Source organism: Sturnus vulgaris, chromosome 1 (genome assembly GCF_052056855.1).
Source record: "Sturnus vulgaris isolate bStuVul1 chromosome 1, bStuVul1.hap1, whole genome shotgun sequence".
Classification (NCBI taxonomy): domain Eukaryota; kingdom Metazoa; phylum Chordata; class Aves; order Passeriformes; family Sturnidae; genus Sturnus; species Sturnus vulgaris.
In genome coordinates this window covers 20,662,956-20,685,764 of record NC_142243.1, presented here as the reverse complement: position 1 = coordinate 20,685,764, position 22,809 = coordinate 20,662,956, and the positions used below count along the sequence as shown (strand labels likewise).

Sequence of the window (22,809 nt, the reverse complement as noted above, 5' to 3'; positions counted from 1 at the left end):
TTAAAAATCACTGGAATGAACTGCCCAGGAATGTGGCATAGCACTTAGTGCCAAGATTTGTTTGACACGGTGGTGTTCAGTCAAAGGTTGGACTCGATGATCTTGGTATTCTTTTGCAACCTTAATGATTCTATGATTCTAACTTGGTGTTAGTTGTGTTTTCATTTCATACTCGGACCTGCACTTTCTTCCAGAACCAGTTATTGCCATCCTGTGTGTAGATACTTGGAAGTGTCTCTTCAACCTTCCTATTTGTATTGAAGAGCAGATTAGAAAACATTGTCTCTTGCAAGCCCAAGCACTCAGCGCGAACTCCCACCCGCGCCCCCCCCAAAATGACTCAGTGGATTCCAGCCTCCTCCCTGTGTAAACGGGGGGTACGCACAAGGACAGGCAGGATGCTTACAGCCACCGACTCTCATTCGTACTAGGAGCCAAGGATGACACAAAGCACAGCTGCCCCTCACTCCACAGGGGACTCCTGGGGCCGGGGAGCGGGCAGCGAGCGGGGCGGGCCCCCGCAGGGAGGCAGAGCGGCAGCCCTCCGCTCCCCGGCCGCTCTCCCGCTTTCCCGTCCGGCACCCCGCGCTGCCCAGGCCCCGCCGCCCCCAGCCTGCTCCCCCACTCGCTCCCGTCCCCGGGAAGTCCCGCCCCGCTCGGGGCGGTCGCGGCTCTGTGCCAGCCGGGGCCCTGCGGGGTGCGGTGCTGCCGGCGGAGGGTCCGGCCCGCGCGGTGAGCGAGCGGGGTCTGGGAGCGCCTGCGGAGCCGCTCCGCCACCTCCCGCGGCCGTGCCGGGCGCGCCCCTGGTGCCCTCGGCCCCACAGGGCTCCCGGGCCGCGAAACTTCGCCCGAGTTGTGGGGCGAGAGCGGCTTTCGCTCGCTCCGCTGCTGAGAAGGCCCGAGGCGGGAGAGCGGGAGGCGGCTGGCGGTGCTTGGCGTTGGGACGGGCGGGGAGCGCAGGGCTGTGCTGGGCTCGGGCCGCGGGTCAGGGCTATGCGCTCTCGGGCCGCGGGTCAGGGCTGTGCGCCCTCGGGCCGCCTGACAGGGATGCGCTGGGCTCGGGCCGTGGGTCAGGGCTGTGCTGGGCTCGGGCCACGGGTCAGGACTGTGCTGGGCTCGGGCCGAGGGGTCAGAGCTGTGCCGGCTCGGGCCGTGGATCAGGGCTGTGCTGGGCCCGGCGCAGCCCGTGCAGCCCCGGCTGCTGGGCCAGGGGCAGAGGTGGCCGGGACGGGGCTCTGGGTCGGGCAGCGCTCCTGCGGGGAGCTCCTTTGCACGTCTAGAGTGTGAGGGGACGAGCAGCTCCTCTCTGCAAAAGCGTTCTACAGCACCAGATGATAGTTAGCAACAGAGTAAGCCCCGAGCTCAGGCGGCTTCGCTTTGTGAGTGAGGCTACGCTGCTATTATTAGTGCTGGTATTTAATATTTGTACAGCCGTAATAAGTTAAATATTGGAACTACGTCCTCTCTAGTACTCCTCTCCCGACAGTTCCCGAGGGTGTCTCTGTGAAGGAACAAATGCCTCAATCCAAAACTGGGACCTTCAGAGCTTGCCTTCAGCTGCCTCTCCATCTGGAAGCACCAGCAGCCCTCTGCAAGATGCTTCCAGAGTTGCTTAAGCTTGTCAAGACTCAGCAGCAGAGCTCCAGACTTGCCTGTGTGCCCTGTTGGGATTCCTGCACCGTGCGTGTTCTCGGTGGCCTGGGGCTTTCTGCCTGTTCCAGGACACTGTTGGGGCAGGTTCCCTGCTCCCCTGGCACCGGCTCAGGGAGCTGCGGAAGGGAGGCAGAATCTGAGCCAGGGAGCTTTAGCCCCCCCTGCCAAGTGTGCTTCAGCGTGCTGGAAAAACCACTGCTGGGCAGTGGCCTTGTGTTTTGGCAACGCCCCTGCAGTAGGTCTCGTGTTGTGGTTGGTTTGGTCATAAGTTGAAGCATACAGGTCCTGGTGCCTGTATGGTGAGGAATTCTGAGGAGCCTAGCAAGTACTTGAGTGTATATTTGATCTCTAAGATACCTATAAACTTAATTCTTTTTTTCAGGTGTCAAGGGTGGTATCTTCTGTACACCAGAGACTTGTGACAGTTCTTGAATGAAACAAATTTTTAGCTGGAGGTCACTTACTTTTGGAAAATTTTGTTCTACTTGTCTGGAATTCCCTCCTGCTGTACACTGTATACATTATTCAACATCGTCTGTCATAATATGTTTTGTAGTGTTTAAAGGTTGTTGCCTTCTTTCTGCTGGGGGCTGTGTTTCAGTGATGGGTGAAGCAATGCTTCTAATAAGTAGTTTTGTATCATTTTGTCAGGTACTTTGGGATTGTTTTATGAAAGACTACATAAGTGTCATTTATTATTATGAATGCCTCTCATGTTTTGGAAGTTAGCAGACGTAATATTTGCCATCCTGTCACCATCATCACATTCATTTTCATAGTTATAATCAAAGGTGGCAACAATGGCATTCAGATGCTTAATTGTATTTCATGTAGGTGACCAGTGCTAACTTATTAAATTAGTGCATGGTGCAGCAGGAACAAGTGTCACATCTTCCCTCTGTGGTTAAGGAGCCATCAGCTTGCTTCTCACACATAAAAATCAGTATATAGTGAAGCATATGGCACCAGTGAGTTCTGTGTTTATTAAAGGACTATGCCTCTGAACATTCTGTGAATTTTTTTCCTTATTTCACTTGATGTAGACCTAAAATGTTTTTCCCATCTTTTAGGACTTGAAATACTGAATAAATGCTTTTTTTTTAGTCAGATGATACCAAGACTTCTTAAGGTTCATGAAAACAGTGAGGCTTCTGCTTGCATCAGACTGGCCACCTGTCTGGTATGAGGGAATTAGAGATCCATCTACACTGTGGAAACCTAAGGTTCAGATCTCTGGTTTGATTCAGAACAGTTTTGAATTCTTTTACATTTTCTACATTTTGGGAAAATTGGATTGCCAGCTGTATTGGAAGGGAAGGGGAGTATCTCATCCCTCTAGCTCTAACAAGAAATTATATCTCAAAACTGGTAGAGTAGGTTTTCTGCTTCAATGTCATTTTTCTGGTCACAAATGAAAAAGGTTCCTCAGAATTTTCAAAACAGTGGCCATGTCTTTGGTCTGATAGTAATATGTATGTTGGTAATAATCCAAGAAAAGCATTTTATCCTAACAACAGCTGGGATATGTTTCACAAGTACTTACTACTCAAATAAAAAGGAAGTAAGAAGAAGGACCACCACCATCACCTCTTAGATGACAGCTTTAAGTAAATCACAGTTTTTTACTTGTATCTCAGAAGTGTAGAATCACTTTTCTCAAAGACATTCTGAAACCCTACTTTTGTGTAGCCAAAGCCACAGGGTTTTTCTTGAAGTAACTTCTGGGGAGGAGGTTGGATCAAAGAATGGTATGTTACCTGCTGAACTACTCCCTTTTCGTGCTCTTTTGGGATCTCACCTCTTTCCTCAAAATGTAAAAGGAGAATTGTTTTATCCCACAGTTGCCTTTGCCCTGTCCAGAGTCATTACAGTGAGAATTAGTGATCAAATGAACGGAATGTACTTCTCTTTTTGCTGTGATTTGTGTACCATTTGGCAGATGGGTAGTTTTCAGAGGGGTCTGGAAATCTTCAACTGATTTTAATGCTTGAACTCTGGTGTTCTGTAAGCTTTATTGCAGGACTTTGTTCTTTGCTATTCACTTTAGACTGGGTAGCCAGGATTTTTTGAAAAATGGATAATAATTTCCACGACAAAAATACTGAGTTTGTATTTTCTTTCAGAAATTCTGTGATACAAGAAGGCAAAACAGTGGCAGGGTTCTGTGTCCTGTTCTGGTTAAGACTGAAGATTCTGCAACACCTGGAAAAGAAATAGAAGGATATGTGGGAGACCTGAAAATTTTGTCAGCTCATATGTGTTGGTTATTCCTAGCATTCCATTGTTGTATCCAGATGGGGGTAAGAGCTTAGAAACAATAGGAGTTGTATAAGCAAGAGGTCATTGACCGACCACTGACAAAGCATGCAGACTGTAAAGGCAGTCTCTGAGGTAAAAGATACTCCTTGAGCCACACCCATCAGTTTTGAGCTTTCCCTTGACTCCTATTAATTTTTCTAGAGCAGAAGTGGACCTTGAGAAGGACATACAGCTTCCATTTCCTGACATAGTCATGGAGAACAGTCGCAGTCCGAAGGCTTTTCTTGGTATTTTTTCCCATTAGGTCTTCAGATGGGTTGCAAATTTTGTGATACGGTTGTTTGCAGTAGTGGGACATTAAATTTAGTTCTGTGCATCTAAGCTCATCACTCTAGTAAAGAAGGTGGTTTTCTGGAAGCCTCTGCTTACTTCAGTTGCTGCAGCCTGTGATATTGAATGAGACACTAAACCAAATCCCCATGCTCTTTTCCACCATGCATGGCTTTATAGTTCTCAGTGGATCAGTGACTGGTGTGGTCTGAGGTAAAAGTTGATGGTGGGGATCATTCATCTGAATTTTTCTAGATAATGCATTTCGCTCATCCATTGTTTAGATTTGTGTGGTGCATTTCTGCATGTAAAGGTCATAAAGTGATTTGATATGGTTCTGTAGGACTGTACAAGTAAGTGATAATGCTCCACCCAGCATGCTTACTAAAAGCTTTAAGCTCATGTGAAAATAGCTGTATGTGACCTTAAGTAGAGAGAATATCAATGAAAGTCAATGAGAATAACAGCAAAGAGTGGAGTTAGATGTATGCTTGTTTCAAATTTGAAATTTAGAGGGAATGAAAGCTGGATATGCATTCCTGAAAAGGAAACTCTTTTTCGTACATCTTGTCGTCCTAGCAAGAAAGAGAATATGTGCTTGTGCCCCAGAACCTTCGAGAAGCAAATGTGAGTCCATTAAGTCTTAAGAATGTGAATGTATGTATCAACATGCAGGACTTAGCCCGTATTTGCATATAGCATAATGTGACTTCAGTTCTGATTTTTGGCCTAAAAACACTGTGTGTGCATGTAAAATATAATTAATGTAATGTTTGACCCTGGAGGAGAATTTTTATCTGACCTTTTATCAGGAGTAATTTTGGAAGCTGCCCAAAATGTAAAATCCCCTGAAGTTCTTCTAAAGAGATGTTAATGAAAAAACACTTAGGGGTATGCTGGTCTCAGATCTCTCTGAGGAAGAGAAACTTCAATGTGACTTTGCTCAGAGAAGCCTAGATGTTGAGACTGTTATCTGCACAAAAATAAGGTAAAATAGAAGTCTGACTATTCTGGTCAGAACAGCTAAACTTTAACCAAATTGGAAAAAGATTGTGCAAAGTTCTATATACAAAGTGACTTGGACTCTGCTTCTTGGGGCAAATCACACGTGCTTGCTTTGACCCCGAGGTTTGTCCATCCTGTGAGACTGGTGCAAGACACTGTGCTTGTCCTGGTGTGGCAGTTCAACTGTAAGGAAGCAATCTGATTTAGCTATGCCAGGCTTAAAGCCTGGCTAGAGCCAGAACGTGACCCTCAAACCACGCAAAGCTGGAAGGTCTGTCTGCCACGAGCTGAGCCGCAGAGGGAAGATGCTGTAAGAATTTTCTCTTTCCTTTCAGGTGAACGTTTAAAAGCTTTGCTTCTTGCTTACCCAGCTCCTTATCTGAGCGTGCTTTCCAGAGGTTCTGAGGGCAAGGGGTCAACGTATTGGCCTTTCCTACATGTCTACTGGTGTTTACATTTCTCTTAAAATTTAAGTGACTTTGCTTTTAGATTGTAGTGCCACTCAAGCAATGTAGCTGCTATGGAGTGTGTGTACCTGCATATTTTGGTGGGACTTCTGTTTATTATAGTTGGATTATATAAGGCTTGGCTAAAGTTCTCCAAATTCTTTTTCATAGCACATACTGTAACCTTATATAAAGTCTTACTTTTAGTATTCCTTCTCACTTCTGTAGTGTAAAGGTTTTTTGTAGTGTAAAACCATTTCTAGAAAATTTAGTGAAAAGCAATATTTAGCATTTTCTTGAAGCATACTTCAAGGAAGTATGTTTTTTAATGGTTTGGGGACCAGTGGTAGGTTACTGAAGGCCACAACATTAACCCACTCTTCTCAGTATTTCCAGAATAGCATGTTTCATGAAAAAATGTGGCAGAGTAGAGTAGATGATGCTTTTTAAATAATCCCCTCAAGAGTTCTCTAGGCTTTGACTCTGTTGGCCAATTTCTACTCAGTCAAGAGCTTATACATCCGAAATGGTGAGGTTTGTATGCATGCTGCATGAAGATAGAGCCACCCAAAGGTAGGAAAGTGCATGTGCCCCACGAAAGGAAAAGCTGCAGCATATGCTCTGGTGGGGTTAGGCAAGATTTTGTGTGGGAGAGAGGCACCATAAGTGTTCCCTTCCTCTCATAAGAGCTTTATTCAAGGCATGAAAAATCTCCTGTGTGACATCATTTCTCAGGACACAAAGCCTTGAGTTAGCTTGAAGTTCAGCAAATCATGGTATTCTCATAGCTCCATTTTGGGAGAGGAAAAGGACCAATACCACTTCTGACCAATGTCAGTTCTGAAGACAGGGAAGAACATTTATGACTTTAAATGAAAATAATCTGTCACCTTCAGAGCAGCATACCTGCAATTTCTACAGAAGAGACAGGAGTTTGCCCAGAAACCTCAATTTTTGCAGTGCTTCCACTCTTTTTCAAATTCTGTTTCTTGGGAGAATAACCCAAAAGCAATATAAGATGTGTTGTTAATCTCATGTAACACAAACTAGTGATGGTGTGAGAGTGCTTGTGTAGGAGTACAGTGCCATGGGTCTTGGACACCTTTGCAGTGACTGGTGCACAGGGAATTGCTGGACTAAACGTCGGGTGAGTCTGCATCTGTCCTGGAGCAAATGTAAGTTCTGTCCTCCTGCTGCACTCAGCCACCCAGCTGTGGCAAGCTCAGCTCCACAGCCCCTGCAGCTGTGCTTCCCTGACAACATGCATGAGCAAAAACAGCCATGCTTACTGAAATCCATGTCCAAGAGAGTGCTGGATTTCAGGCATGTTTGCACTGTAATTAGCACTCCTGAATATATTTTTGAAGAAGATAAAGCAGATCTGGCATGCATCCACTGGAAAGGTTAGAAAGCTTGCTTGTCTGGTGGGGAACAGGAAAAACTGAATTCCTTCCTTTCTATAAACCTCTACAGGGTTGGCAGAAACATGAGGGAAGAGGAAAATAAGTTGATTTTTGTAATTCTTCCTGACATAGTCTACGTATGTTCTCTTCTTCCTTTGTCTTGCTAACTTTTTCCCTTGTCAAAAAATGTTTACATGTGGGGAACGGTGAGATAACACAGCAGAGACTAACTAATAGTAATCTCCCACAGATGTCACATATTTCTAATTAATAGCTTTTCCATGGTCTGTAGGGATTGCTCAAACTAGAATTGAATACTCAAAACATTTCCTCCATCTATTAATATATAGTGAGCCTGTGCTCTATCACATTTTCCAGGGCTGTGTGGTTATAAAGGAAAGACCCACTTAAAATGCTCTTGATGCAGCCAGGGCAGCCCTTGTTTCTAAATAGCAGCTGTGTTTAACTTTTTCTGGATACAGTTAATACCCATTGAGCCATTCATTTTGCCTTTTTTTTGTAAATTTTATGTCACAGCAATCTGGATTTAATGCTGCTCTAATCTCACATTGTAATGTAACCACAATGAAGTGATTCTCACACCGGGCTACAGAGAATCCGTGCTAATGCCATTAAAATGTGCTTACCGAATCAAAACAAATGCAGAATTAGCATATGGAAACTGTGTTTATGTGATTATAATGTTTCAGCAATATGAGATTACTGTAGGAAGCAACTAATCCAAACCCAGGGGGACTTCCCGTTCCAAGGCCATTAAAATGACGCGATGACTGAAGCGCACGTTTCAGATGGGAAAAGTGGAAACATAAATCTTGTCATCAGTATTCAGACAAAACATCTATTGAACTCAGTGGAGTTTTCACCAGAGCCACAAATGCAGCACCATGACCTTCTTAGTAGCAAGTCTCTTTTCTCTTAACAATACCTCTAGGAAGAATATTTACTTCACCAGGATTTGATAGTTGGCTGATGGTGAGAGTTGTATTTTATGCACCATACAGTTGGTGGTTATAAAGATTTGTCCAGAGTTTATTACGAAAATGATAAGGTAGTGTTTCACGGCTTTTGTGAAATAATGTGAATTTTGGTTATATCTTAAAACAATTTTCTTAATTTTTACTCTGAATTTGTAATTTTCAGAAATAAATACCATTTTTTTCTGTCTTTATACAGCACCTAGAGCTGAGAAGTCTTGGTCTGTGCAGAAGCTCCTTGGCAATACCACCACATAAATTAGCAATTTTCAAAACCGAAGTAGCTGTTATTTCCAGATAGGAACCTACCTATTTATCTTCTGTTACAGGAATCAGCACATTTTCCCATTCCCTCAGACTGGGTTAAGATTAAGGAAATATAATTCACATGGCCTATACAGAGCCATCTGAAATATATTTGTCTTGTCCTGGATTATTTCTTGGCTCGCTCCTTAGTCCATGGAAGGAAGATAATATTACAGAAAGTGACTTTTCTTGACCTATTACAGGCATTCAGAATAAGCTGGATGAATTGCCCATAGATATGTCCTTCTGTCTCCAGTATGAACTTGGTCTAGATGACTGTTCTGTAGTAGACATACATCATTTAAATTGCTAAATGAGGTGATATGAATGCAGTCCTTGGTGTATGAAAGAAGAAATTTTTTCAAAAGAAAGTTCTCTATAAAACATGGCATGCAAATCATAGGTGAACTACACAAACAGTGATTCCTGTAGTAACATATACATGCTTAAATTAAGTAGGAGTCCTTATTCCATTTGAAAACTATTTGCACCTAAAATCTGTTTAAAAAACGCATAATTCTGATTCTATCAAGTGAGTTTTATTAGGAATAATGTATCATAGCATAATCAGGGCAGGCTCTTTATGTGAATGACAGTAGGAAAGATATCAGGACAGTGGTTTCAAAAATAATTCCAGACACGTGTTGTTGACTGTCTTTATTTTTTATAGTTCTTTTATTAAGAGTGGTGGGTTTATAAAACTGTGTTAGTAAGCAAGAGCAGGCATTAATGTATTTTTCCTTAAGATAAAATTAGGCTTACTTTAAATGCTGTTTGTGTAGGTTTTGATTTTTTGTGGTGCTTCTTATATTTATAAAAATCCTTGGCCTCAGTCAAAAGGTCCTGTAAATTCTGTATATGAGCTGTAATCTGAAATCTAGAGTTTAAAAATCAACAGGTTAATGTCTACTACAAGAGAAACCTGGCACGGGAACTGGTAATTGATTTGTGTCAAGCTTTATCAAAAGAAATTAAATACTTGTATATTTAATTGTATATAGGTTCGGTTTGCTAACTTGAATGGATTGGGAAATTGTCAGTGAACATGGGGAAAGAGAAGTGTGAATCCAATGCAGTTATCACTCTGTGCTGTCAGGGTTTTACTGAATGCCAGAGTGTAGATATTTAAGATCAAAAAAAAGCGGGGGGAGCAAAAAAATACCGCAAAGGTAATGCTTAGAATTATGTCAGTTGCTTTGCTGTTCATATTACAATGACTCAGATCATTGAACTTTCTGCAAAATAGTGGGTTGCTCTACATAGAGCACCAGCCTTCTTCAAGGATGGAATTAATGACTGCTTAATTGAATTGCAGCTAGGAGCAGTTTCTGACTAAGACAGGTATTTTGCTTTTAATTATTTGCTCAAGAATAATATTTTCTGAAATCATGCACTTGTTAATTTGTTTGGAAAAAAAAATAAATCATCCTATTAATCAGCCAGCAGTCTGTTCTATGAGAGTAATTATTCTTCTACCTTCTCAAACAAGTTAACATGCTAGTTCAAGAACAAAATTCCTAAAAGAACAGTTCTTACTAGGTCTGTTTTTACACAGACAAATAAAGACAAATAAACATAGTAAGTCAGTAATTTCTTTTTTTTTTTTTATGGATGGCCAACTCTTCATATTACAATGAGCACCAGCACGATAGACTTCACTGGGCAGGCAATAGCTGGTTTCTGGGGGCTGAGTCACTTTTGTGCATTGGTGCTCTGACAGTGACTGCTTCTCATGAGATCAAAGTATCCCCAAAGAGATCTTGATGTTCCTGTGCCCTTTGATATGTAGAGTTCAGTGCCCTTCAGATTTCAGTTTTTCTGTCATCCTGGTAGATTAACTTTAGCAGTTAAAAGGAAAATGTCCTCTGAGGGCTTTACCAGTAACAAACCCATGTTTATGACATTATTCACTAAAAGGGATGCAGAAATGGGAAAGACCTCTCTCTTTAATCAATAATGCATGCTCTAGTTAGTCCTTTCCTCTGGACATGATTAAACATGTATTTTGTTTCATAACTGATGATTTTGGTTGACTAGGGATTTTAACTATATATCCTCAAGCCTTTGTGACTAGCATCTGGAAGATCTAACATGAACTGGTTAGTCAGGACTACCCCCACTCCCAAAAGGAAAAAAAACCAAAATCCCAAATGGGGAGAGCTGCAATTAATTCTGACCTGCAGTGAATTAGGCCAAACTGGCACAGGGCCTTTAACATGAACCAACTGCAGACTGTAGCCTCAGTGTTTGTCTTTGTCACTGCTTGTTTGAAGTTTTGAGAAGTAACATTGTTTCATTGATGTTAAAGATTAACTTAAAAGTGTCTGAGATGCTGAGCCACGTATAAATTGTTAGGTTAAGGTCTGTGCTACTGTTCTTAAATATTTTCCCACTGAAGCACCTTGGCTTCTCCATCACTGTTTGTGGGACGTGCTATATCTTTGGCGGCTGTTGTCAGCCTTAGAGGAGTGGTCCTGGGCTGTTCCAGATCTCCAGATCACAACTGGTAGGAGAATCTGAGCCTTGATGAAGCCAGAGGTGCAGATTATCACCCCCACCCCTGCATTCCACATAGAGGGGGCAGACAAGGTGCCCAAACACAGACAACTTCCTCAGCATGTGACAGGGACACTGAGTCTTGGAGGCCAGAGACAGATATACTGAACATACCAGTAAGGAATAGTCAGCCTTGGTGCCAAGTATGTTCATCTGGTGGCTGAAGCTGACAAAATTTGACAGCTGCTGAAGAGCAAAGAATCCTAAATGAACATACAGTGGTTTTATTAAATAGGAAACATTTATCTTAATGTGATACTGACTGCAGCACAATAAATGATGACAATTTCCATGTACTGGAATGTGATGTGTTTATGTTGCTGGAGTACTGATACGAGCACAGTTGAGTAAAATAAATGCATTGCTTTTCATATTGACCACCCTGCTGCAAGCAGCTTTTGGAAACATCCCAGTGCACACACACAGACTGTAGGTACAAGTGCATGAGGGAGGAGGGATTTCAGAAATTGCCTGACAAAACGCTGCTCTTTCTGAAATGTTTTGTTTCCTTTCTTTTTCCTTCCCAGACTCCATTAGTTGTTTTTTTTTCACTTTGTTAAAGAAAAATGCCTTCCTTGAGCGGAAAAGTGCAGACTGTCTTGGGCCTCGTGGAGCCAGACTGTCTTGGCTACACTTTGACTCATGAACACTTGACTATGAACTACAGCAGCTGCTTTTGTCCACCTTCTCCAGGCCAAGAGCCTTTGTCTAATGGGCCCATTGAGATGAAGAACTTGTTTTGGATTAAGCAAAATCCCTACAGCCATAAAGAAAACCTTCTTTTGTATCAGGAAACAGATGCTGTGAGGGAGGAGCTGCTGCATTTTAAAGCAGCAGGTGGTGGGACGATTGTGGAAAACACAACTACAGGAATTGGCCGGGATATGAATACTTTGAAGAAACTAGCTGAAGAAACTGGAGTTCATATTATTGCTGGTGCTGGGTTTTATGTGGATTCCACTCATTCTTCTCAAACACAGGCCATGACAGTGGAGCAGGTAAGTCTTAACCATTGCTTCAGTGCCTCTGTCCTGTGAATTATCCCTGGGTAAGCTAAAGTTGAAGAGAAGCTCCAGTGAAATAGATGAAATACAGAGATGCTCAGCCTAGAAAATGGGAACAGCATTACTGCTTGTGTATAATAGCTGGAGCAGCACTACTTTCATGTGCATGGGTTATCTGTCAGAATTTCCAGTTCTTAAGCTCCATTTTCTCTGAGGGATTTGTTATAATGCAACAGTAAAAGGAAAATATTTCATGTGTGGACGTTTGGTGCACCACCAACTATCTTGAGTTTTTTACTGTTTTTTAAGGAAGGAGTTTATCCTTGCTACCTTTTTTATCACTTTTTCTGTCTAATTGCTTCCCAATGAGTTTACCCAGCATTCTTGTGAAAAGCATAAATAATTGCAATATTTATAGGACAACTGTAAATCACTGCTCTGCTCAGGCTGTGTGTTATAGCTCTCTTCTCTATCATTTGTCCAGGCCTTTCAGGGCATAGTCTACATCAGCCTGTTTGTACAGTGACTAAGACAATGTGTTAATAATAACTGAGGTCCCCAGATATTCCTGCAATAATAAATATTCATCTTTTATTAAGAAAATGTGGTGATGAGGAAAAGAGGGAATGGAGCTCTCCAAGGTAGGAGGATGTGAATGTGTATGTATAGAGCTGATAATTTTTTTTTTCTAAATCTGTCACATTTTACAAATGAGTCAATTTTAAAAATCAATGGTCAAAACTTGAGCAGTGCTGCCAACAAGACCGGACCCAAGCTGGCCCAAATTGTACACAGGAGTTCTGCTTTTCCTAAATATTCTTCCATTGCTTGAAATACAAATAGATACGAATAGCATAGGCAAAAGTAGATTTCTCAAGGCACAGATTTCCTTTGTTTGGTGGACTGATGGAGACACACAGATTTCCTGTACTCAGCACTTAGAAGGTCGGCCATCATCAGTGCCATTTTGTGCTCTCAATTTGGAATGTATGCATAAGATACATGGCCTATTCTGGGAAAGAACTAAAGCTTTTATAACAAACTAGTTTTATTAAGAGATTCTGATGGGTTTTGCCTATGCATTCTCTAAAGCAGACTAATTTTGATCCTGTAAATTTGTCAAATGAGCTTTGTTTTTGTAGTTCTGAAGTCAGCAGAGCTTCACTTGTTTTACATTGGCATTCCCATAAGCAAGCTTTGCCTTAAACTTGTCTCTTCAGGATGCTTGCCAGAGTTTCTCCCTTCCCTTCTGAATGACGAGGTTTCCTTATTCTCTGATCTCTTGTTTTGAAAAAATTACATTGAATTGTGTCTGGAGCCAAATCAGGAGTGCAAAGCAAAGGTTTTGGAATAAACTAGCATTTTTAATTTTTTTTTTTAAGAAAATTTAATGTCTGCCTAAATCAGAGTTCAAATTACATGTAGACCAGCTTTCTTGGCAAACCTGGGCAAATATGTGACAGGATACTGTTAAATTGATTTGCTTCTGTGTTTATTTTGGTCCTACTGAATGGCTAGCATAACATTAGTTGACAGAAACAAGATTTTAACTACAGTGTTTTCAAAAACCCAGCTGTTAAATAAGTTCAGAAAGAACTTGGGAGTATAAGTAGCCCAGCGTCCATAGGCCAAATTTGATACTACTTAACACAAATAGTAATAATAACCAAAAATCTCATTTTCCTCTTCTCTAGCTGACAGAGATTATTGTTGGTGAGATACTCAAAGGAGCAGATGGGACTAATATCAAGTGTGGTGTGGTGGGAGAAATAGGTTGCTCCTGGCCTTTGACTCCGAGTGAGCACAGAGTGCTTCAGGCAACAGCACAGGCTCAGGCACAGCTTGGGTGCCCTGTTATCATCCATCCCGGCAGGAACAGCGACTCCCCTTTCCAGACTCTGCGCATTCTGCAGGAAGCTGGGGCTGATGCTTCAAAGACAGTCATGTCTCACCTCGACAGGTAAGGAGACCATTCTGCTCAGCTTCCTGCAGAGTTGCCACAACTCACTGGGATTTTGCAGAACTACACTGAGAAAAGTTTACATAGAGTGTTATCCTCAAGTTTACTGACTTAAAAATAAGTGCTTATATAGAGCTTGATCTGCCTCCAGCACTTCAGTCAGGATCAGCTTTTAGATTCACATCGATAAGAGATTTTGGTGTTTTAAATGCTGTTTTTGAAAGCCTGACAGAGGGATTAGGAATAACCGTAGCCACATTTAAAAAAAATGGGAATTCCATTAATTTGTATCCCTGCACAAATCTCTGTAATTACAAAGCGTTGGACACTGAGCAGTTCTCACTAAATCCGGTTGGAAGTTGCTGGGCTTCCAGTTTTTATGAAAACTGGGTCGCTCTTAATGGCCTTGCCAAAATTTCACAGAAGCTAACGGAGATTTCCTTGATTTGGCTGGAGTCTGGATCAAAGCAAAAGCCAGATTTTTAATATTCTACTACCAGACAGAGGAAATACTGCTTTAAAAAAATAGTTGGGTTTTGGATAGTTCATAGCATAAACCAGATAGTTAACGTTTTGTTTCCTTGAGAAAAAAAACCAGGAGCTCCACATGAGGCACAGAGAGAAATTGGGATGCTTTTCTGTCTCCAGCTTAGAAATACAGCCTCTATTACCAAATCAGTATTGTACGACCTTGTGTTGCTCATGGTGAGCTGGAGTATGTCCAAGCATTGATTAGTTTGGCCAGTTGCTGAATAATGGAGACTATTTGTGGTCATATGATTCTCAGCAATTGGATTGTTTGCCCTCAGTGTGAATGTAATACAGGCAACAGCACTGTGCTCCAAATTTCTCATGGTTACAGGCCCTAAGAGCTTGCAAATCAGGCTACAGGTGTTTGTTATTCACACAGAGCTCCTTGAGGATTTTAGAAGCATAAAATTCATGCCGTGAGTTAATATTTTAATATTTATAAATTACTTCCTTTTTGTAGTTACCTGCTTTCCACTGTATCTATAGCTGTATTTTCCACCCCTTTTGGAGGAAAAACTGATTGCTTAAATCTTTTTATGAAAGAGGACTGAGCAAGCTGCAGGTATCAGTACTTACATAGCCATTTTGATACAACATATACATACAATTATGGCTTTTTGTCTCTTATACACTGTTGTAAATTGTTGAATTAAGTAATTAACTGATAGAAATTAAGCAATGTTAGTAGGAAAACAGAGGTGCAGTTTCAGTAACAGCCACTGATGCACAATATGACATTTCCTTTTATCTCTTTCTATCATTACTTTCACACATTCAGGTTGGCACTTGCTATAACATAAACTACTGTGAAGTTTGGCTTTGCAATGTGCTTTTAACATTTTAAGTCTCCTCCAGTAAGAAAAATCCATGTGGGAGCATCCCAGTCCCTTAAATGTGAGATAAATTTGTACATAGCTCCATATTTCACGTCTGCATTTCATATAGACAGAATGGTAGTTTTCTTGTGGATTTACAATTAAATGATAAAATTTAAATGCTGGCTAGCATGTCTTGCAATTTAGCACCTTAGAAGAAAAGGCAGCAGCTATCCATAGTGGAACTATGGTGTACTAAAAGGCTGGAAGCAAAAGCTATTGAGCTTTGGCTTTAGCCATTTGTTAGAGGTTAAGGTTATAAAGGAGATAACATCTTGACTCAACTCACTTGAGTAGCTTTTGTTAGAAGACACACAGCAACTGTTACGAATTTGGGCCATCATAATGGTTTGGTATCTGTCCCCGTGGTACTTATGGCTGAGGTCCAAATTACAGGGTGCTTCACCATGTCCCACCTCCTTTTCCATGAGCTCCATGAGGGCTGTTCTGGGACAGTGTTGCCCAAACACCCAATTCCACCTCAGATATCAGCAATTTGAACTGGGAACTGCTGATGTTATTACATCCTTGTGGCTCACAGTGGGATCCAGTGGCTAAGGAAACTCAGTTCTCTGGCTCTTTGTTGGGATAGAGCACCCCAAAGCATGACACTAACAATAGTTTTCAAAAGAAACTCTTCAGGCTGTGATTTGGAAATAGACTGTTGGGTGTTTTTGCCACCTGCACAGGATTGGACACTCTTGGTGATTGTCTCACTGTGAACCAAGCAGGGCTGGATCTAAAATAATCTGTTCTTTTGCTCTGCACTTTCAAAACTCATTTGGTGATAAATGTTCAGTCTCTGGAAACTGTAACATTTATTTTAAAATAACATTTTTTATTAATTACAGTTGGCAAGTCTTACACTCCTGCTGATGGCAGGCTTGTTTGAACATGGATTTTCTCTCTCTCAACCCATCTGTTCCTCCTACTTGATCTATTGTTAAGTCATAATATTGAAATTGTGACATCAGTCATTTCCATAGCAACAGACTGTGATGTAATTGTATAAGGTAAAACTGCTTTGTGACATCAATATCTGCAATAATAGAAAATCCCCCAACAAACTACTGCCCTTTTGGTTAAATGTCTTGTGGAAATTTGGTTTCTTCTTAAAAAAAAAAAAAAAAAAGCGTGGCAGCTATAAAGATAAAATTGTATAATTTGAGTGGTTTTGTTTTTATTTGGATAGCTTATACACTTGGTAAAAATGGTTCAAAGAAAACCCAAAATATTCCAGAGAGCTCTTATTTCTGTTGCTGTTCTTTTCCAATTGAGTGAGAGGTGTTAGAAGCTTTGTTCCTTCACTTTTCAAATCTGCTGCAAAGCCCATGTCCCAGATACCCACAGTGCCATTATGTATTTTCATGAGAGTGTTTCCTTAAGGTGTTCTGGCCAGATCCCAGTGCAAACAGTGATATATTGGTGTTCTAATGGCAATCTAGAAATATCACTGTACAGAATAGAAACTAAAGACAAAGTTGGATATTACTGGTGTGTGATGGATGAAACAAGCCCTGGATGAAGCTGTCTCCTGTAACTCTTTTGGGAAAGTAAATCTGTCTTGTGTAAGTAATCCATTGTCTTTTTTGGTGTTTTTTAGTATCACTATGAATTAACCTCCTCCTTAAATGTCCTTCCTTGTTAGGTTGTCAGTTGAGAGGGTTAATGATGTCAAAAGTAAGTAACTTTCCTGTTTCTGTTCAAAGATTATTGTAGAGTTTTTCATTATTTAATGGGGAAAGAGTTGGTTTTGTTTTGGTTTTCAATGCATGAAATCCCAAATGAATATAAGAAGGACAATGCTGTGTATCATCTTAAGTTGCATGTGTCAAACGGGAGTCCTGTTTTTCAGATGGGTGAATTAAATCTTAGATTATTCGTTTATTTCCTTGCAAGTAGGAGGTCACAAAATACCTGTCTTCATAAGATGTTTTATTCCTGTTACAGTGCTGACTGTGTTATATATGTTCTGCAGGACCATATTTGATAAAAACAAACTTCTCGAATTTGCTAAACTTGGATGTTACTTAGAGTATGACCTGTTTGGCACAGAATTCCTTCATTACCAGTTCCATCCAGATATTGACATGCCGAACGACAACGAAAGAATTGCAAGGTATCTGCTCCCATGAAGTTTTAGCTATAGCATGGCCATTGATTAAAAAATATTATTGGTACTTGTTTTAAGACCATCACAGAGTGATTCTGCTTGTTGTTCAAAATTGTCTTCTATCATACTGAAATAATGCCATTTTTCCCTGCTGCTGTCATGCCATTAGAGCACCATGTATCATTTCTTCTGTCTGAGAGGAGGATGCAGAATTAGTGTAGGAAGTTATTTGAGAAGAAGATCAAGAGCTTTTTTAATTTCATTCTCTGTCCTATTTCCATGCTGATCTGGTCGAATTTATATAGCCTGTAAAAAGGAAAAGGCTGGAAATGCTGCATTTATGTTAGGATTACTTACTTCTGTTTGAAACATAGTATTGGGATCTTAGTGTTGCTACTAAACGTCATCTGAGCCTGTTATATGTCCTCACTGGTTTGCTAACCCAGCAAAACTTATTGGTTGTTTCGGATGGATTTGTGCTTCCATCCTGAAAAACTGCCTTTTTTCTTCCAAGCACTTTATCACCTTTCCTCCCCTTGTCCTTTTGCCCTTTCTCTGTTTTGAAGAATGTGATTCCTGTCTCCTCAGAACTCCCATTTTCCTAACACTAACTCACAATGTGAAAATATTGGCCCCACTGGCAGGATACCTCTTCTCTGCTTCTCATCAGCACCTGCAGTCTCAGCTCAGCTGCACAGCAAATCTGTTGTGCTGTGCTAACACAAAGTTTTGCCAAGGAGATACATTCTGTACAGAAACTGTCTGAGAGAAGGTAGGATCAGCTGGGAATGGACACCTCACTCTTCCACTCCATATGGAGGTGTGATGCTGCCATGCTGTTTGTCCACAGTGTTTGTGAGCGGTGAAGTGGCAGGTGTCTGAGGGGTGGGTTGTCATCCTGCCTATGTCTTTTTACCTTCCAGAGTCACAGATGTCTTTCACTCTCCTTGATGACAAAGATTTTATGATTGCTGATCACTAATAAAGTAACTTCTAGTTTTCCCTTACATCTCAGACATAGCTTCCCTCCCCCTCATTGTCAGATTAATCTTGAAACTAATCTATTTTCAAACTGTTCTCTCCTAAGAAGGTGCTGTCGTTATTCTTCCACCCTCCCCAGCATTTGCTGCTGCTTTTCACACTAGAAATTGTTTCTCTCTTAACAGTGCTCTCAGTCTTGCACTCAGTATTTTAAACTGTTGCAAGGAATCCACAGTTTTCGCATTTAGAATGAGTAAAGTTGCTTTCTCTGCTGTGCCTCCTGCCCTCTCCTGGGCCATGGAAAGTCAGCATCTACAGAAGCACTGGGGAATATACAGAGAGGTTGGACCAGGCCTTGGTTAACCAAGTGCATGTTCAACCGTGGCAGAGTTTTCATTCCATCCATGATACTTGCTCAGCCACCGTTGTCTCTTCTAAAACTCTCTAGTGTCTGAGTATTTCTTGCAGCAGGCTGTTCATAGGAAGAAAAGATGAAAGGTTTGTCTTCTCATTGCACAGTGTGAGTATGTGTATTTGAGTTATATCGATGTACCCACCGTGGAATAAGGATAGCTGCGGCAAGGATGGCTGGGGCAATCTCCTTAGGGTTTTGTTTCATCAAACAGCACCACAGAGGTAGAAATCAAATGGACCTCTAAATGAAAATACTGAATGGAAAATACTTGTTCACATCTTTTCTGTTCAAAACAAAACTTCTGTAGTCATAATGTACCTACTTGACACAGTTTAGCTGTCTGTGTACTTCAGCAGTTTGACTGCAGTCTACTGCCAGTGCAAGCAAAACGCTGACTTTTGTTCTGGGGCAGTTTGGAGTCAGAAGCAGGTACTAACTAAATATGGAAGAATGAGCAAAGAAGAGCAAAGGTTACAGAATGGAAAGGATCACATGCTTCCCCAACCCATAAAATTCGTCCAATATTAAAGGAGGTGATTCTAATAATATGTTTGGTCAGCAAAAACTTAGTCCCCCCGTGCCATTACTCTTACTTTCTGGTTGGTTTGTGGTCTGTCTGTATTTCAGGCTGGAGGAGATTCATGTGGTGTCATGAGACTATGGTTTATGTAGTGTTATGCACTGTATGGCACGATGTATGGTGGGTTTTTGAAAAGCAGTAACATTTTACCAAATGCTATTCTCTTTGCCTTCTTTCTGCTGCCCATGCTACTTAGGTCCTGCTACATGTATATCCTTGTAATAAAAACTATCACTAAGGTCTTTCAGATACAGTGTGGGTACTTGTAAGGCTAGTTTTTGTTTTTTGCTGATCAAAGCATTATCGGGAAGGTAAGAATTTGAATTTTACAGTGCTGGCAAGTGTTGGAATTGAAGGCCTTCATGAGGAATGAGCACTTTCCAGGGCTGGTCTGTCAGTCTCTGCCACTTCGATGCTGCAATCCTCTGCCAAACTAAATGGAAGCTTACTGAGAAACTTAACAGTCATGCAATACAGGAGTGTAGATGTCCACATAATAGAAATGCTAAAAAATGAGCTGATCAAGGGAGTAAGGCTACCTCAATGAAACATGAAACAGAAGGAGTTGTAGCAGTCTGCTACAAGAGTGTGACTAGAAGGATTACTTCTTTTTCCAGTCTGAAATTGTAATTTTGCCAAGGTTGTTTAGCTGCACTGCCATACTAATTAATGCCTCATATTTCCTGGCATGTGCTAGTGCTGTGCCATGCCAGTCTTACTTGTATTCTTTAATGAACATCTTTGAAATGTGTTTTGATGATGATTGTCTATATGGAGTATGATACTGGCAACTTCAAGTTTTTATTAACCTGCTTTGGTAAATGGGATTCAACTGAAGATATGAAAGTATTTATGTAATTGAGCCAGGCTCCTTTAAAGACCTGTCAAACACAGAGCCTGGTCATTAGCAAATGTGATGGGACCAGCTTTGTGACAGCAGAAAGAAGTAACCTGCTGAGAAGGAATTTATGTAGGAAATTATTATTTACTAATTTATTTAAAACCTGTGTCCTGTGCATGGTGATGATGAAGTTCTTGAATTCCTCTGTGGACTTGATGGGTTTGGAAATGCAAAGAGATGTGACAAAAGGAAAGAGTTTTACTTCTCCATTTTGATGTGCATGGTGTTTTCAGAGGTGGGGTATTTTTCATGCAATAAAAAATGCATTTTATTTTCAGGTAAATGTAAGGAGTATATCCTCTGAGCACCAAAGTATTTTCTGTTATAATGCAGTCCAGCAGTACAATAATGTAAGAAATGTAAATCCTGGTGGATTCTGTGCAGTGAGAACTTCCACTGACAGGGATGCTTCTAACTTTTTCAGGATTCGTATGCTGATTGATGAAGGCTATGAAGACAGAATTCTGATGGCTCATGATGTGCACACCAAGAACAGGTTGATGAAATATGGAGGTCATGGATATTCACATATCTTTAAAAATATAGTTCCTAAAATGCTAATTAGAGGCATATCCCAAGATAAAATTGATAAAATACTCCTAGCAAATCCAAAGCGGTGGTTGACTTTTAAGTAGGAATAATGAATAAATATACATGATTTGTAAGGAAGCTTGATAGAATTCAGATTTCAGTACAGCAGGTCTTAAAAAAAATGGCAAAATACTTAATAAAAAATGATTAAGTAGATGCAAATAAACTGATTATAACTTTTCTTTTTAATTACAACATCAAAATTGTGTATTGTCTCTACATTTTCTCCCTTCTGAAAGTTTGCTAATGAATGATTTGCTGAATATGAGCCTACCTGCAGAATCTTTTCAACTGAAATTTTAAAATAATTGTTTCAAAACCATAATCTAATACTGTTACTGAATGCTACCTCCAAACTACTTTTGAAGATGCATCACCTGGACTTGGAAGGAAATTATGGTTGTCAGTTAAATTTCCTGTCTCCAGCGTCTGATTTTAATCCTTGTAATACTGTCAATCTTCTCATTATCCTCATATTCTTTAAGTAATACTTGATAAAAGGCCTGGAAGTTTTAATTAGCTTCCATAGATGAGAGAAGGCAAGAGGAATCTCAAATAAATCTAAAAAGATAGTGTTTCTTTCTAGTTTAACAATTTACTTAATTGTAACTGAAAATGTAAAAAATACATGGAAAAATATATTTTTGAATAAAGCATTTTGATCACTTCTTAAACTATGTGCAGTATTACTACAGATGTCTTTTTCTAATTGTATTAGTTTTCTATCATGAGCTTGAAGTCTCACAGCAATCATGTAAAATTTGACACATACCAGCTTCTTTTTGTAAGGATGCAACACCAGCACTCAATATATATTACATAATACAGTTTTAATGAGTTGTAATAGTTATAACAAAGGTTGTGATATAAGTCTTTACAAATCAGTATATCAAGATATGATGAAAAAGGAAGAAATTTTTACCTTATATGTGGTTTTCACATAAAGTGTGTTCTTTGCTCTTGTCTAACTTTAACCGGGGCAGGTGATTTATCCAAAAATGATCTTGTCCAATAGCAGTGGTGGCCTGATTTCAGAAGCTTCTTCAAAATTTGGCCATATATGTCTTGTAGTATTGAGCTTTACCAATAAACACCGTAGTAAATGCACACTGCTGGTTGTGGATGATCTCTAGCTCTAGGTGCAGGACTGTAGGACACTACGTAGGGAATCTCTAGCTACACTGCCTGGGAGTGCACTGGCCAGCAACAGCAACAGTGGAGCAGACAGACAAGTCAGGTACACATCTGTTATTAAAATAATTGCCTCGTAGAAATTAAACAGGAGTAATCACTGCAATGTACAGATAGAGGCTGGCACTTTGTCATAAGGTAAAAGCATGAACCGTCTGGTGAGATAATACACAAGCAGCTGGCAGCACAATGTCCCCTTGTAAACCCTGGATGAGTTTGCCTGGTGATCCTCTCAGTCAGCCTGGGCTCACTCGGCATTTGTTTTGAATTGGACGACTCCAAACAGAAGGAGTAACACATTCTGTTTAAGAAAAGGTTCATTCATTCAAACGAGATTTTTAGAGAGCTGTGAAAAATCTCTATCAGACTTTTGCTGAGTAGCCAGCACGGGAGAGCTTTTTTGTCAGAGTGGCAGACACTTTGGAAATTTTAGTGCAGACAAATCTAAGTTTGTACCCTCACTACATTAGACAAAGTTGCTTGTGACAGAGTATATGAAATAGCAATGTTAGGGGTAGCCTCTGTTACTCTTTAATGATTTATCAAAATGTTACCTTGATTTTGCCGAAAGGTTAAAAATAAATAACAAACTGTGCTAAAGAAATTTCATAATCTTGCTGAAATTTAGGTTTAGAATGAAATCTGCAAGTTTTAGTCTGAGAGAAATAGCTTCCCAAAACCAAAATAAATAATAATAAATTTTCTGAATTAAAA

At 40.6% G+C, this 22,809-nt stretch overlaps 1 protein-coding gene across 2 annotated transcripts; it reads left to right on the top strand.

Annotated features, from left to right (window-relative positions):
* The first annotated feature begins 639 nt into the window (after positions 1 to 639).
* Positions 640 to 21,578, top strand: PTER (phosphotriesterase related). 2 transcript variants are annotated; one of them, XM_088161155.1, is made up of 6 exons: positions 640 to 732; positions 11,481 to 11,951; positions 13,652 to 13,917; positions 16,972 to 17,007; positions 17,302 to 17,442; positions 20,738 to 21,578. In XM_088161155.1, exons 2-6 carry the CDS (start codon positions 11,520 to 11,522, stop codon positions 20,946 to 20,948), a joined length of 1,086 nt encoding a protein of 361 aa, XP_088017281.1. In that variant the 5' UTR covers positions 640 to 732; positions 11,481 to 11,519; the 3' UTR covers positions 20,949 to 21,578. The 2 variants fall into 2 exon arrangements, with proteins under 2 accessions (XP_088017281.1, XP_014731164.1); XM_014875678.2 differs by lacking the exon at positions 16,972 to 17,007.
* Positions 21,579 to 22,809: the final 1,231 nt, after the last annotated feature.

Excerpts from the sequence above, each read along its gene's own strand:
- PTER (XM_088161155.1), top strand. The coding sequence starts at position 11,520 with ATGCCTTCCTTGAGCGGAAAAGTGCAGACTGTCTTGGGCCTCGTGGAG. Across the intron at positions 13,918-16,971 it reads GTCATGTCTCACCTCGACAG|GTTGTCAGTTGAGAGGGTTA; the intron begins GTAAGGAGACCA and ends CTTCCTTGTTAG. Across the intron at positions 17,008-17,301 it reads GTTAATGATGTCAAAAGTAA|GACCATATTTGATAAAAACA; the intron begins GTAACTTTCCTG and ends TATGTTCTGCAG.